We start from the raw sequence: 15,785 nt of genomic DNA on the forward strand, positions 1-15,785 counted from the left end.
TCTTTTATCATTGTTTTTATACAGCAGAAAGTAATGTTTACGTAGTTTTTACATCTTTAGTATTTTTAATCGGACTCGAGATTCCTTGGCCACCTAATAGAGGAAATTCGAGATACGATACCCTGAAAGTCTGTTAGAAATGGAAATTCAGTTTCAGGGTAAACGGGCGCTTGTCACAGGTGCAGGGAAAGGTATACAATATCTTTGCGTCTTAGTGTATATTATAAAACTTAATTATATGTTACTTAATTGACATAAATATCGTTCTTGCAGTATTTACTTTTCAGGATATGCTGAGATATGTCATCTACTCTAAATCTCGATGTAACTTTCAGATAACGACAGGTTATTATGTGTCTGCAAAGCTTGATCAAATCATTTTTTGAATATGTGATGTTCATTTAGCCTATTAATGAATGATAATTCGTGTCGTGTTTTATTTGTGATTCACTTTTAGCTCACCGGAGTACTGCAAGAAATATGAAGGGGTCTATTAAATTGTAGTTTTTAAAGCAACGCATAATTTCCAGTGTTTCTGCATTTTTTCATAAATTTAGGAATAGGAAGAGCTATTGCCAAGAAGCTAGTGGAATGTGGTGCAGAAACTATAGCACTGAGTCGGACCCAGGCTGACCTAGATAGCCTGAAAGCCGAGGTAAATTGCAGTCAGCTGATCAGTCAGTTGGTTCTCTCAGAGAAGAATATCACAGGTCATCTAAAGATGTTTACTTTAGTTCGCCTTGAATATTTGTATTGGTATGTTTATTTTATTTCAAAGTACATAAGTTGTCTTAGACACAACCTTGTTCAGTTCTCATATACTTTAATTTATAATCCTGTTGTTTTTTTCATTCCAAAGTACATTGTTTTATACACAACCTTTGTTTAGTTCATGCAAATGTATTGGCAGGTTAGATAACAATTGTGTTTACTCTTGACAAGGTTAAAGGGATTATTCCAGTTCTCTGTGATGTGGCAGACTTTGATGCCACCAGAAAAATTGTTCAAAGCCTGGGTCCAATCCATCTCCTTGTCAACAATGCAGGGATTACACGTCTGGGCAGTTTCCTGGAATTCTCCATGAAAGATTTTGAGGAGTAAGTTGTTTTTTTTACCTCGTCATATTCCCAATTTAATACTTTGCTTTAAAATTTTCATTTACATAATTAAAAGAACTTGAATATATATCATGGAAAACATGCAACCAACTCTTTCTGACAACTGGCAAACAGACAGAACTAGTACTCTTTGTAGTATTGTAAATATTTATAACTGTATGCAGGGTTATTTTTGCCCCGAGTAATTTTTGCCCTTCAACACTTGCAGTTTCTACCCATGTTGGAATTGCCCAAACGCAGTTGTGTTTTAAGGGAGATAATTTGAGACCTTGGAATTTACTTACTCTTAAATTCGCTCACTCACATGATGGAGAAAGGGCCAAAAACAAAGCAATGGCAAATATTTCCCTGTATACAGTATTTTCAGTTTAAGAATGCTTTTATTTCATTTCAGTGTTTTGAATGTAAACACCAAGGCTGTATTTAACATGTCTCAGGTAGGCAGTTTCTGATTTCATGCTCATTTAAAATACCATATAAAACAAGCTGTTCCTAATTAAAAATACTATACATGATGTAGTTCATACAGATATATATATTGCAAAGTTGCAGAGGGATTGTGGACATTGAATTGTAGAATACAACTCAATTCAAAACATGTTTCAGTTTTAAGAGAGAAGTTGATAAGAATGTAATTTAAGTACAGGTGGTGGCAAAGGGTATGGTGGAGAGAGGAGGTGGAGGCTCCATTGTAAACATTTCTAGTGTGGCGTCTACACGGGCCTTGGACGAACACATAGCCTATTGCACCAGCAAGTCTGCAGTCGACTCCATCACTAGAGTCATGGCTCTGGAGCTTGGCAAACACAAGGTACCCCTTTATAAACAGTGTTGTGCTTATTCTCATACAATAAACACAAGGTACCAGTATATATATAGGCCAGGCTCCGATTTCTCAAAAAAATTAGGTTTTTCTCCAAGTTTGATCTCAAATTGTGAGAATTTACTCAGCGGAGATTTTTCTCGCATCTCAAATCAAACTTCGTTAATTCTCAGCTGAGTTAAATTTTTTACATAGCTGAGTCATTAGAACAATTTTAACAAGACCTTGGACTTCAGTCGGGCATAGCTATCTATTTCTTGCGTCAAAACAAGTTAAAAATGACGTGGTTCCAAGCGAAATATGCACCAATTGTGTAGTCTTAGCTCAAAAGCCAGACAAATCTTGTTGATTTCAAAGAGCCACGGGTGAGTGGCCAACAATGAAATAGACAGGCCTATGTCACAGTGCTGTTTGATATAACTACCCAAAGTCCAAGCTCTTGTTAAAATGGTTCTAATCATCATATTAAATTTGGCTCAGTGGTTCTAGAGAAGAAGTCAAAAATGTGAAAAGTTTACAGATGGATGGACAGACGGATGACAAATAGGAGGATCAGGAACGCTCACTTGAACCTTCTGTTCTGGTGAGCTAAAAATGACCAAATATCCACTTTAAAAGATTATAAAATCTTGTATTCTCTTCCATAAATTGCATTTTGGTGTATTAATGCAGTGAAATGCATGTAGTGTTATACATGTGTTGTATTTTGTAGATTCGTGTGAACTCAGTCAATCCCACAGTAACATGGACAGACATGGCCGCATTTGCTTGGAGTGATCCAGCCAAGTCAGGGCCCATGCTGGCCAAAATACCAATGGGGAAGTTTGTGGGTAAAAAAATTCTGTTCAGATGTCTTTATTTCTGTACTTTAATACTTGTTCACTGTAGAAAGATCATATGCAACTCTGATGTTTAGGAAATACTTTCTATCAACATGCTTGTACATGTATGTGAAACAAAGCACAATTACTGGGCATTCAGGCAACCTTTCTTTCTACATGTATTTATTTAACAAATGTTGGAGCCCAAAATAAATAAAACGCTATGACAAATAAGTTTTTAAACTTAATCCTCCTTATTTTTCAGAACTGGAAGATGTTGTGAATACCGTTTTATTTTTGCTGAGTGACAAAAGTGCCATAACCACAGGACAGCACATCATCTTGGACGGAGGAATGTCCGCTTGTTGACTGCCCAGCCAGATGAGGGACATACTTTGTGTTCTCTCCCCATTGATCATACAACAGCCACTGATTGGCTGATACATGATAACCAAATTTTGTGCTACGCAATAATTTTGTTGATTTGATCTACTCTGTACATGGAATGTACTCCGAATGAAGGGATCAAACTTTTGATTGATGACAGTGACTGTGATATATTTGATCATTGTATGATCTTGTGTGAAGACATTGATTGTTGAAGAAAAGACAGTAAAAGAATTATTTACATGTTTAATGATGATATACTGGTACATGTACCAGAACCAATGTTATGGGGCTCAATAAAATTGTGCAATTACAATCATAAATGTTTTTATAAAATTATATACATGTAGCATAAACAATCAGTCATTTTATGATCATTTAAGTATTATATATCTATATGACTAACGTAAATCACATGAAAGTCCAGACATCTATACCAAGTATGATAGTGAAGAGACAATCTCTTTTCATGATTACATGGAATTATACAATAATCAGATAAAATCATACATTAATTCATTCTGTAATAATGATATGGTATTGCACACTGTCTAATCATTCATTTGTTGATATCATGAAGCTGCATTTTCCACTAGCGTTGAACGAAGCTTCTCAAGAATTCTTATGATCTACCAAGATAAATACTGCTAGATAATTCTTCATAATAAAAAGACTCATGTATCTTCTCTGAATTCTTTCCTCTAGAAAACATTACTCATGTTTACTTTAGATTTGTGTTATAATACGTAATTGAGATAAAATAACTGAAAATTCTATCCTGATTTTTATTTACCTTTTTGGCTTTGGAGGTCTGTGGACTAGCTTTTCCCTCTGATATATTTAACAAGTATTTACCACAAGCTTCAGAAATTTGATTGATACCATAGATGTCTGTTCTTAACAAATACTCAACCAAAAGCAGAGCTCTCTGTAAATAAAGTACAACATGTAAGAAAAGCATGTTATTTCTTTGATTCTGTGTATCTCATTCTTTGAGGTACCTACCATCAGTAGGGGTCCGTCTGTCGACTGTAGACTCTGACACAGCAGCTCCAACACTTTATCACAGTTACAGGCCTGGCAGGACTTGATGAACTCTGTTATCTGAGAGTTTGTCAGCAGACGATCGTTGCCAGTATCAACGGTTGATTTCACCAGGTTCTCTTCAGTGCTCCAGTCCTCGTAACTACTGCTGTCTAACCTATCATCAAAATAGCTAAGATATGAAGTTGCTAAATAGTTATATTGTCCTGAACATATATATATAAAAACTAACATCAAACTGAATATGATTCATTTTTAAATTGTCATCCATATTAAACACAGAGAAACAAGACTCTGTATAACAGTCGGTGCCTTCCCTTACCTAGACCTAGTGTCAGTATTGGAACTGTTGTGTTGTTCTGCCACGCTGTCCTCTACATTTTCATCAGTATTATCTTCATCATCGTCCCAGCCTCCCCCTGCTTTACCAGGGATGTGAACAACCTCTACAGATAATAAAACATAAACTGCCCTGTTATAACAAAAGAAAAGTAGAAATGATATCAAAGTAAAGTACCTGGTAATTATTAAATCAAATTTTCCGGGATTTTCCAAAAATTCAAGATTCAAGAAGGATAACTTTATCAAATTTTTAGGGGGATGAAATTTTGATGGTACACAAACTCTGATTGGGAAGAGGTACTTTAGGTAATTATTGTACAAAGAAAGATGTGCTCAAAAAGGACCAATGAATTACATTATTCTTATAAAAATGTGCCTGTGAAATACAGTTAGTACACTTATTATTGTTTAAGAGCCAGGACCCATGAAATGGTATATGTACCCACAAATACTTTAATACACTAATTCTAGTGGGTAAATGCATGTAAATGTAGGTATCCTTGATATAGAAACTCTCTATTCTAATTCTGGTGGTTATGAGTTGCTCATGAATTTGGTACACAAATTCTGATGGGTAAAAAGTACTTAAAAACAAAATCTGATCCCTGAGAGAATCTCATAATGCCAATGTAAGCAAAATATTTTTGCATTCAGCATGGCGGCTTCAGATTACAGTTTTGCTCCATGAGATTACCATGCATACATTAACTATAGTTTCCACTGACCTTACCATAAAACATTCAAATAGAACTTGCCTTTCCGTCCTGTCACAGGCTGTATGCCCTCTAGGGTGTCTCCGGGGGGACAGAAGGTCAGGTCGACTGGAGGTTTATAGGACCCTGGGTTCTCCAGGGAGGATAAGACCGCCCTCTGGGGGTTCTCTGGTTCCTCCCTAAGCTGCTGGGCAAAATCGCTGATATTTTGTAGCAAGGATTTCCCAATCCCTACTGAAGAAGAGGAGAATCTCAACAGCTTAGTCATAGATTGCTAGAAAATGACATATCATTACCAAATTGTTACAATTATGATTAAAAAAACTTTGCTTTTTTATGTACATTTACGTACCTTGTGTTTAAATACTGCCTGTGTGGTGTACATTTTCAGTTTATAAATCATGATAAAATTCATGCATTTATTTTTCAAAATCAATATATCAAACTAATAATCCCAGAATACTAGTAGATTGTATAGGTAACAAATACGAGTAAACATAAAGAGCAGTCACAAGCTTTCGGTATCAACACAAAAGGAATTTAAGAGGGCTGGATGATCACTGCCATTACATGTATTAGACTATATTTATTTCCTAAAATGAAGAGCTCTGGGTTTAAATAAAGGAAAATATTCCAAAGCTAAAATATTTGGATTTTTCTTGACTAAATAATAGTATATGGTCAAAAATATCATGTTTAAAAATTTAAGGCAGATCTGAGGGGCCAGCCACCTTAAAAGTCCTCTAACCTTTCTGAGGCGAGGCTGTATTTCCAAACCCTTCCATCTTGGATTTTGGACCTGACTGGGCTCCATAACCTGTAATATACTCTAAACAATTAGAAGATATTTAGGACTGATAATTAAATCAAAATATATTAAGTTTGTTTGAATGAAAACTTTGTACCTGGTAATAAAAAATATCAATGCCAATATATTGTGTGACATTTGCTCAGATTATATCAAAATTATCACCTGAGGATGCCGGGATGGGTTTGCTTGTAGTTGGAAAGTTCTCTGTGTCAAAAAGCATCTCCAATAATTCCTGTAAAACAATTGGATAGAAAGAGTTGCCAGAATTCAACACTTCATGTTGCTGAACTATCAGGTCATCAACCAATCAAATTATAGGAAATCACAACTGCCATTAAAATTTTAATGTATCTTTTTGTAAGAGGAGATTAGCACAATTCATACTCTTGGGTATAATCTAGCTAAAATCCTACAGAAAACACTTCTTAACTTTGTATATATGTCCAACATTTAAATAAAGGGAGTATATATATTTCACTATATATTTATTTATTCACCAATCAAAGGCCCTCAGGGGGCATATACATTAAAAAAAAATAAAAAAAATAATATCATGATTATAACAAATAATGAATGAAATAACAGCTCACAATGTCCAGGTTCATATTACAGGCAACAATATGCAAAATGATTCATTAATACAATGAAATATATGTATGGGATTTACGCATTTAACTGTGTGAAATAATGCGTGAACACAACAGCTATACAGAAACAAAGTGGCCTGAAAACAGAGAGTACCAAGGGACAGTGTCTGCACAGTATAATATAATAATTCAATACATTTTACAGAAAATATTAAAACATGTTTCTGTTACTCCTTCCTAAATATCATTAATTATACATCAAGTGTAATAAAATGTCAAGATTAGAATTACAGGTATCAATTTCACACTTTTACTAAAGCAGCATTCCTGCTTCTCAATACCTTTGCAGTTTTCCTCACAGCAAGATAAGGAATGTTCCCATGTAAGGGATCTGGTGGCCCACTGTGCTCTACAGTAAGTTAAAAAATTAGTACCGTACATATATATTATCACCACGGTATACAATTATACATATATACAGATCGGTTCATAGTAACATTTCAGAATGAATCAATTATTAATGTAATAATTTCCTTGTAAACCTACTTTTGGCTTCTGTGATACCCTGGGAGCACTTCATCAAGCCTAGCTTGAATTGAGGGTTCCCATGCATTAAGATGTGTTTCATTAATTTCATTACCTGAAAAATTTTAGAACTCTACATATTTTCTGTTTTCTCACCCTAGATTAGTAGTTGTTCCTAGGATGCACTAAAATTGTTAATTTTCTCAACAATTCAATTCAAGCAACATTTCATTAAGTCACTGACTAGTGTAAACATATAGGATTACAATACAAATGATGTGTCTAGAATATGGTGTATATATTTATACACTTAAACACATTGAACACGTTGATGGATATTGATGTTACCTTGATTTTAACATGACAGGACTTTTTGTTTAGTCTATCTACTAGGTATTCTAGCATGGACTCACTATACCCATCTGACTCCAGAGTGATATCTAGGTACTTATAAAGGAAACTGTATACTAAGTCAACAGCAAAGTTTCCATACTTTAATATTGACCACATCTTAATGATTTCATTGAGCAATAAAACAATACATAATTTATTCGGGTAAGTAAGGTATATAATATATAAATGATAAGTTTAGAATGTCAGCAATATAAAAAAAAACTAATTACAACATAATAAGACTCTTAAAAAGATAAATTATTAATGCAAATTATTCAGTCATACAAAAGTGATGCAGATCACAACTCCTTGAAACGGTAATGAAACCCACGATAAATCTTTAAAAGGATACTACAAACTTCCATGTAAAGATATCCTGGTATGGCAGATTCATCATCAGATGTGGCTTTCAAAACAGTACTGATCTGACAAATACATGGTACAGAAAATTTGTTAAAAACACATGTCAATTTGTCTTTAGGATATATTATCTGGAACGTATATGCATGCATATGTCCCTCCTAATATCTAGCATAATATTTCAAAGTAACGTGTTGTTTTGCACAAAGCTGATTAATTAACTGGGGGTTTTTTAAAAAGAAAATTTAAATATACATACTGTATATGCCATGAAAATCTCACAACTTGTTTTTGATTTGCATCGCTTGTCAATTAACCCAATTAACAAAATTGTGTTATTATGCAAAGATCTAACGTTAAATTGATTAGCTTATGTAAACTCCCTAGCCATGTCGACTTTTGTTGCTGAAAGAGTTACATAAATCTTAAAACTTATCAAAATACCTTGCTCACAAAAGAAACTTTTTCAAAGACAGCATTTACAGCTCTGTTGTCTGTCATTTTTCGAAAATGAAAGTAGAAAGAACAACGATCCCGATGACATTTTATGTCGATTGATCGAGTTGTTGGCCCTTTTGACATTTCTCAACTTCCTCTGAAATTTCGCTATACTTTAGAGTTTTCTAGACTGAAATCTCAATATATTATTTAAATGATGATTTCTGTTCGTTCTTGAAAGTGGAAGGTGATCCCATGACTAGATTACGGAATTACCGACCGTTGGAAGTTACCACGATCTGACTGTAGTAAAAATTGTCACTAAGCAGAAAATGCCAACAACTAAAACTCTTCAGTTATCTAAATATGTCCGCATGGTACGTATATAATTTGTTAAAATCTCAATTTCTCTCTCTCTCTCTCTCTCTCTCTCTCTCTCTCTCTCTCTCTCTCTCTCTCTCTCTGCCCTATTTTGTTGATTAAGAGATTACTTCCGATTAACACATTCTTCTACAGGTGCTAGAGAATGAGCTGAAACTAACATGTAAGGAGTTTGACGAAGAAGACATTAAGGCATTACTGAAGAAGAGCAATAGGGAATGTACACCAAGGGAGACAATCCAAGGATATCCTTCCTATCCTCTGTACAGAGAGATTGGTAACATGTTGCAGCAATGGATGGAAAAGAGGTATTTTCTTGATATCATGTTCTTATTGTTGCCTTGGATGTCTAAGTAACTCAATGGATTAAACGCTCACTTCTTACTGAAAAACCCAAATCAAACTAGACCTATTTTTGTCTCCAACAAAAAGGAAGGGCTTTTCGACAGCCCTTAAAACCCCTTATTTAAATTTATTATATTTTCTCTCAGAATCTGTATATTAAAAATTAGGAAAATATCATGAGCATATACCCACACGTTAACATTTAAGAAATTAAATGCCCAAAGAAAGACAACTTCAGAATTTTTTATCCAACTATATCGTTTGTTTCCTGAAATACAAGTTCTAAAAATTCATATATAAGAAAGTACTCATTTAAGATTCAAGAGTTTTGGTATTCCAAAAGCTCTAATGCTAATCATTCATTGAGCAAAGCGAGATAACTCTTGAATTTTAATTTTTTTAAAATGTGATAAAGTTATCATTTTCAGGCCCTTAAAATCCCTATAAGGAGTCAAAAAGTGGCCCTTTGGACCAGATTTTTAAATTGTACTCTTTATTCTAAACTAATAACTGAAAAGAGTTTGAAAATTGGGTGAGTAATAAAAAAGTTATAGCTAAAGGGCTGTTTTTAATACTGACCCCTTCAGGTCCCTTATTTTTCAGAATTTTTTTCCTCAGACCTTTTACGGTCTGCGCAATAAGTCCCTCATTACAAGTACAAAATATAAAAATATTTGCTTAAAAACTGTTTGAGAAAACGTTACATGCGTGAATTCAATTTAACATAGAAACTCCCATAGAAAATTTTCATCGGCTCATAAAACCGGAAGTACTAGACACTATTCAACGAAACTTGGAATATATCTTAATTACGTCTATTAACACAATATCTATCATAATAATATATTAAGCAAAGCGAGATAACTCTTGAAATTGAATTGCGATAAAGTTATCATTTTCAGACCCTTGAAACCCCTATAAGGAGTCAAAAAGTGCCCCCTTGGACCATATTTTTTAAATTGTGCTCTTTATTCTGAACTATAAACCGAAAAGATTTTGAAAATCGGATAAACAATAAAAAAGTTACAGCAAAAGTACCGTTTTTAATATTGACCCCTTCAGATCCCTTATTTTTTTTAATTTTTTTCCCAGGACCTTTTCCAGTCTGCGCATTAGATTCCTAAATGCAAATACAAAATATAAAAATATTTGCTTGAAAACTGTTTGAGAAAACGTTACATGCGAGAATTTAATTTAACATAGAAACTCCCGTAGACACTTTTCATCGGATCATAAAACCGGAAGTACTCAATACTATTCAATGAAACTTGGAATATATCTTAATTACATCTATTTAAACAATATCTATCCGTCTTAGAACATTCCTAAGCTTTTCTGAGTTTTTTATTTTTTCATCCCCCCTTTTCTCAAGTTTGAGGCTTAAAATCTCAAAACTGATAAGAGATACAAACTCGCCGCCGCTTTACTTTTTAAACAACTCGACATGATTGATCTAACTGTAAAATTACAACGAATTTCCTTTAAAAATAAAAACAATAGATTGATTCATTTAATTTCTACTATTTTGCTTGTGTAAACCGGCAGTACCGGAACCGGAAGTCCAAAACCTTACATACTGGTGACATTTAAAAATGCTATAAGACTGTTGCATAGTTATTTCTGAAATCCTTTCCGTTTTAAAAAAATCGCTGACGGAAAATCTGTCGAGAAAAAGAATAATAATAATAATAATAATAATAATAATAAAACATCAGAATAACAATAGGTCTTTTCGACCGAAAGTCGAAAAGCCCTAATTAAGTTATATTCTTGTGATCGGAAGTGGTTGTATTGTAATAGTGAATATTAATTATATAATAGGCTCAGTACTGCGATGCTTCTACTAGTGGGTCAACCCTTTAGCTCAGTTGGTAGGGTGTGGTTTTTAAACTGAATTGTCCCGAGTTCGACCCTAGTTGTGATCTTTCCTCTTTTATTACATTGGCGCCCAACAAAATAACCCACCTGGAGTGATTTAGAGAGTCTTCTATGAGATTTCTAAGGGAAAGAAAATCTCAAAAGAAAAGGGGGAAGAGTGTAATAGTGTGTTGACTTACTTGACTTATTCCTGTTCGCTCCTTGGGGAGCATAGGGCCGCAACCACTCCTCGCCAGCAGACTGTTTTGGGCGACTTCCTTTAACTAGGCCCAGGTTAATCCTGCCTCTTTTGCCTCGGACTCCACTGATCTTCTCCAGGTTTGCCTAGGTCTCCCCACCTTGGTTCCAGTCCAGTGCCTGTCTTATGATGTTTTCTGTGGATTTACGGAGAGTGTGGCATATCCATCCCCATTTCCTCCTTTGTTTTAATGTAGATGGGATCTTGTTTGGTCTTTTCCCAGTTTAATAGTGTGTATTTGGCGTATTATAGGTTTAAAACTGCTACGCTTTTACTAGCACTAGATAGTGGGTTAACCATTTAGCTCAGTCAGTAATTTTTTAACTGAAAGGTTCTGAGTTCGAGCCTAGTATTGGTCATTCCTCCTCTTCTGTTACAGTATGTTAGAAGGTATGGTAGTCGCCTGTTTGGATGTGTGGATTTTACTGGGTACTTTGGCTTCCGCCAACATCATTGGTCTCCTCCCATTAACCATATTAACACCCAAGCCAACAAGAGCTATTTAATGATATTAGTTAAAGTACTTGTGTTTCAATCATTGTAAAAATAAATATAGTTAAATTTTAATACAATATATTGTCTCTTTCTCAGTAATTTTAAGATTTGTGATAACACTTTGCTCCAAGGAGTTTTTGTTTATGGTGTCATAGAATTCAGAGGTTTTTTTTTTTTACCAGAAAATGTGTGATGATCTAATAGCATTTATTATTAATTAATATAAACTTTCAAATTAATTTCAAAAGTTTATGCATGGTTTGAACCACAAGTCTGCCTTTCTTTTCAATTTAAAATTTGCATGATTTTCCATTTTTTTTTTTTTTTTATCGTTACAATTCAGTTGAGAAACAGATCTACATGTATAATTTTGTTAAACCTCTGGACAAGTTGCTACCTCATCCAAGCATTTGACACATGATTAGGAATGTCTCTAAAAATTGAAGTAGAAGGAAGAAATAAACAAGTAGAAGGGGGGATCTTGGGGTCTAGCTTATAGCTAAATTGTGTTTGAAATGCAGTAGTAGCCGGGTAAGTAAGGCATTAATTAATTAATTATAACGATGTGTATTACTTGAACTCAGTGCAATACATGTACTACAACAATTTCTTCACCATTTAGATATTGTCCAGCCCTGGATCTCCCAAAGTATGATCTACTGGATGAGAAGTCATACGCTGAATCAAGGTGGGTAGTTGTACAATGCTTTAAAGAATTGACAACTAGATAAGTAAATAAGAAGTTTGGTTAAAATTAGTCCAAATATATTTAATTTTTATTTTCTTATTGAAAAAGGTGAATTGGGGTGCCTTGGCAATGTGAACTAATTTTAATTAAATCGGTACTAAGTGAGTCACCAAACAAGGGACTTATCATGCTTATTTCTTGTTAATTCTGAATTGTTTGTCAGTCTCTGGTCCATTTTGTGAGTGATTTTACTTTATTTTACAGGGAGGCAAACTTCAAGTCCATCACGCCACTTCTGGACGGCCTTCAGACTTTGTGGGAAGATTGGAATGACGAAGAAATAGCTTACAGGGTCAAGGAAATAATGATTGTAAGTCTAGAATTTCTCTTTTTCTGAAAGTTGCCCTCTAGCTGAGAATGAGGTCATATAATAGAAGATTGTTGACAGAAGCAGCCATGTACTTGAATGTTATTCAATGATGGTAGTTTGTGATAATTTGATTGTATAAAAAGGAAATAAAGGTCTGCTTTAGAATAATTTTAAGATTGAATATGCCGAGTCCAATTCGATAGCTTTTTCAGTTCAAGATAATGCTTTCACTTGCAAAAAGCATCCTACAATTCAGTATACAATTATATGGGCATTTAAGTTCATCACAAATTTACTCAAAATATAAATAATGGCAGCTCTTCTCATTATTCTCAGTAAAATTATCCTGAAATCTTAGAATCATGAAAAGTATTAATTTTTAGAAAAAATATCACAAAGAACTATATATGTTATTAGTCAAATTTTGGCCCCCATAATTCGCTATTTTTAAAGTGATTCAGATACATCAATTTGTTGTGTTATATTATAAAAGAGCTGACATAAAATATGTTTTTCACCTATTTATTTGATTTATATGCACTCACTGGCAGTATATGACGTCAGAAGTGACGCTATTTTTTTTTAATTCAATAAAAATCAGTACAAAATTGATATTTTTCTTATCTTTTTTCGAATGGGAAATACAGAGCGACTCTTTGAACAAGAACAAACTTTTGCTCACTTATAGGTACTGGGTAGATACATCTTTGATGAAAATATTTTGTTTGTTCAAGCAGTCGCTCAATGTTTCCTTAAAGAAAAACTGCTTCAAAACAAGCCGTTTTATGCTAAAAATGCAAAAATGGCGGGAAAAGGTAAACTTTATAATGTCATATTTTTATATTGGGGGCATTAAAATCAAAATTAAAATTATGAAAAAACTACAAATGTATATCTGTACAAATAAAACAAAGAATTACAGTAAAATGACGATGTTCATTTAAAGGGGCCATTTTAGGCTCAAACCATATATAGTCCTTTTCTTGACATCTTTTAATTTCTTTGATTATTTAAACTCATTATTTTTATAATATGCCAATATATGATAGATTCATCTCATAGAATATTACAGTAAATATGATGTAAGTAATAACAATCATAATTAACATGCATAGCTCATCTGGTGTAAGTATAACCCTTAATGATCATAGCTCACCTGATGTAATAATCATAATCATAACTCACCTGATAATTTCATAATCTATCTGTAAATGGAATTAACAGCTATCACTTTTTACATCAATATCCATGTATAGATATATTGATGTAGGTACTCATTTATGACTCCAAATTCCACCAGAAGTAGATTTGAGATGGGTCTGTTTTGTTCAGGTGAGCCACCAAGGCCTGCACCTTTTCTGTTGCTGTATTATTATTTCTTTTGGATATATTGTACTTACGTTATTGAGGTAGAAAACATAGGGAGCTGTCCGATGAATTATTCAAAATGTAATTATAAACAGCAGTTCTCCATGTGTCAAGAACCTTTCTTAGAACCCTATTCTTTTGAAATATGCTTTATGAAGTCAAACTCTGAAAGGCTGTCATTTATATTCAGTGCCCAAAAGCATTATGCCTATTTTGCTGCTTGGTGGCTCTAGGATTAAACTACCCAGTGTCCTGACTCATCAGTACTTGATAGAGTTGTCTCTTATCATCCTTTTCTTCTCAAGGTCACAGCATATAGTAAAGGAAATCTGAGAGCAGAGTAAAATGTCTCTTATCAAATGAGATGTTACGACCTGTGAAAGCTCCACTGATATAAACCCATAAAGTAATCGGAAAGAAAAAAAAATCACCATTAGATCTAAAATCTGAGAATAGTGACAGTGTACCTTATTTGCCATTTTGAAAAAAATGTCCAACTTACAATTGGCCCCAATCTTATAGGTATCCCAGAGCCCTAAAATCTATTTCTTTCACATTGTTAGATTTTGGGCAAAAGAGGGATGTTAGATTTACTGGGTGTGAGGAAGACAGTGGGAACTCAAGAACTGTGGCCAGTGGATAGAGAGCTGATGGTGAAATCCTTTACAGAGAGGCACAGGTCAGACACACACCAATGTGATCCCTAATCCCAGAATCCCTCTTTCAAACAATTTACAAAATGAGTAAAATATTGTCTTGGCCTATTTTGTAGTCCAAATGCTGAGATCAGTGTTGGAGCCCGGGCATTGTCCAAACACTACCACCGAGACAGCTCAACCTCCTGGTGGGGAGGGTGCACCGGAAGTAAGTCTCTCTCTCTCCCCTCTCTATCTCTCTCTCTCTCTCTCTCTCTCTCTCTCTCTCTCTCTCTCTCTCTCTCTCTCTCTCTCTAAAAACTGAAAGGGACAGTATCCGTATTCACATATTCATTCCTGTACATTATTCAAGAATGTGAATACAGAATTGATTAAAACTTTAATTCTTCCCTGTAAGATTCAAATAATTCTTAGAAACATCTTAAATCCAAATATGTATGTGTGTTGGTTCAACACTTTTTGTTTTTCTTTTTAGCTGAAAAACAGAAGAATGACTATGCACTGTCAATTATGAATAAGATTTTAGACGGTGCAACATGGATTAATATCCACTGGTTACCGGTATGTAACATGGATTAATATCCACTGGTTACCGGTATGTATGGATCAATAAAAAAATTCACACAGCACTTCTGTATGAATTATATCAACTTGTTACGATGCAGAAATTTTAAATTATGATAAGTAAAAGACCCACTTCTAGATTTTATGATCTTCATGGAAAAACTTTTGTCACATGTACTTATATATTACCATAGATGGCTTTCCGGTAACCTATGTAATTTTTTAATGATGTGGAAGAACATGAATTTAAAGCATATTGTAATTTTTCATATTTCTCTTTTTTTTTGTAGCATGATGTTTATATCTTAGAAGTCAGACAAGAGGAAGGTAATAACACAATAAAAATATAAACCATTCCTAAACTTAATTGTCCCCTGACAGACAATATTCTCATTTTATTTGTACGAAGAGTGGAGTGAAAGATGTATATAAAATGAGAA

At 33.9% G+C, this 15,785-nt stretch overlaps 3 protein-coding genes across 7 annotated transcripts in view; 2 read left to right on the forward strand and 1 right to left on the reverse strand.

The window, feature by feature from the left end:
- Positions 1-3,465, forward strand: LOC128168140 (D-erythrulose reductase-like). Its single transcript, XM_052834249.1, has 7 exons — positions 1-191; positions 558-655; positions 943-1,097; positions 1,513-1,555; positions 1,765-1,929; positions 2,654-2,771; positions 3,028-3,465. Exons 1-7 carry the CDS (start codon positions 140-142, stop codon positions 3,129-3,131), a joined length of 735 nt encoding a protein of 244 aa, XP_052690209.1. The 5' UTR covers positions 1-139; the 3' UTR covers positions 3,132-3,465.
- LOC128168138 (AP-4 complex accessory subunit Tepsin-like) lies at positions 3,382-8,506 on the reverse strand. 4 transcript variants are annotated; one of them, XM_052834246.1, is made up of 12 exons: positions 8,378-8,506; positions 7,917-7,989; positions 7,520-7,611; positions 7,193-7,286; positions 6,988-7,055; positions 6,222-6,291; positions 5,997-6,065; positions 5,291-5,482; positions 4,516-4,639; positions 4,155-4,350; positions 3,943-4,077; positions 3,382-3,778 (listed from the first exon to the last, which is right to left on the reverse strand). In XM_052834246.1, the coding sequence occupies exons 1-12, from the start codon at positions 8,504-8,506 to the stop codon at positions 3,722-3,724; spliced, it is 1,299 nt and encodes a 432-aa protein (XP_052690206.1). In that variant the 3' UTR covers positions 3,382-3,721. The 4 variants fall into 4 exon arrangements, with proteins under 4 accessions (XP_052690206.1, XP_052690204.1, XP_052690205.1 ...); XM_052834244.1 differs by having other exon boundaries at positions 5,291-5,479; positions 8,369-8,506; XM_052834245.1 differs by having other exon boundaries at positions 4,522-4,639; positions 8,369-8,506.
- The window catches only part of LOC128168139 (uncharacterized), a 12,410-nt gene continuing 5,117 nt past the window's right edge, over positions 8,493-15,785 (forward strand). Inside the window, exons 1-8 of one of the 2 annotated variants that reach the window (XR_008241300.1) lie at positions 8,493-8,739; positions 8,879-9,051; positions 12,322-12,387; positions 12,652-12,757; positions 14,689-14,804; positions 14,898-14,989; positions 15,257-15,376; positions 15,636-15,672. Coding sequence is in view for 1 of the 2 variants with exons in the window: in XM_052834247.1 (XP_052690207.1) it covers positions 8,695-8,739; positions 8,879-9,051; positions 12,322-12,387; positions 12,652-12,757; positions 14,689-14,804; positions 14,898-14,989; positions 15,257-15,342; positions 15,636-15,672 (721 nt within the window). In the remaining variant the exon portion in view is untranslated. The remainder of the gene's footprint in view (positions 8,740-8,878; positions 9,052-12,321; positions 12,388-12,651; positions 12,758-14,688; positions 14,805-14,897; positions 14,990-15,256; positions 15,377-15,635; positions 15,673-15,785) is intronic. The other variant, XM_052834247.1, reaches the window with a different exon arrangement.

Source organism: Crassostrea angulata, chromosome 10, assembly GCF_025612915.1.
Source record: "Crassostrea angulata isolate pt1a10 chromosome 10, ASM2561291v2, whole genome shotgun sequence".
Taxonomy (NCBI): Eukaryota; Metazoa; Mollusca; class Bivalvia; order Ostreida; family Ostreidae; genus Magallana; species Magallana angulata.

What these genes read in the sequence shown, in the direction of transcription:
- LOC128168140 (XM_052834249.1), top strand. Translation starts at nt 140, where the DNA reads ATGGAAATTCAGTTTCAGGGTAAACGGGCGCTTGTCACAGGTGCAGGG. An exon ending in TCCATGAAAGATTTTGAGGA is followed by an intron (nt 1,098 to 1,512) that starts GTAAGTTGTTTT and finishes ATTTCATTTCAG; the next exon opens with TGTTTTGAATGTAAACACCA. An exon ending in CTGTATTTAACATGTCTCAG is followed by an intron (nt 1,556 to 1,764) that starts GTAGGCAGTTTC and finishes ATTTAAGTACAG; the next exon opens with GTGGTGGCAAAGGGTATGGT.
- LOC128168138 (XM_052834243.1), bottom strand. Translation starts at nt 8,506, where the DNA reads ATGTCAAAAGGGCCAACAACTCGATCAATCGACATAAAATGTCATCGG. An exon ending in TCTTTACATGGAAGTTTGTA is followed by an intron (nt 7,612 to 7,916) that starts GTATCCTTTTAA and finishes ATAAGTACCTAG; the next exon opens with ATATCACTCTGGAGTCAGAT. An exon ending in AGACCTCCAAAGCCAAAAAG is followed by an intron (nt 3,779 to 3,942) that starts GTAAATAAAAAT and finishes TTATCTTGGTAG; the next exon opens with ATCATAAGAATTCTTGAGAA.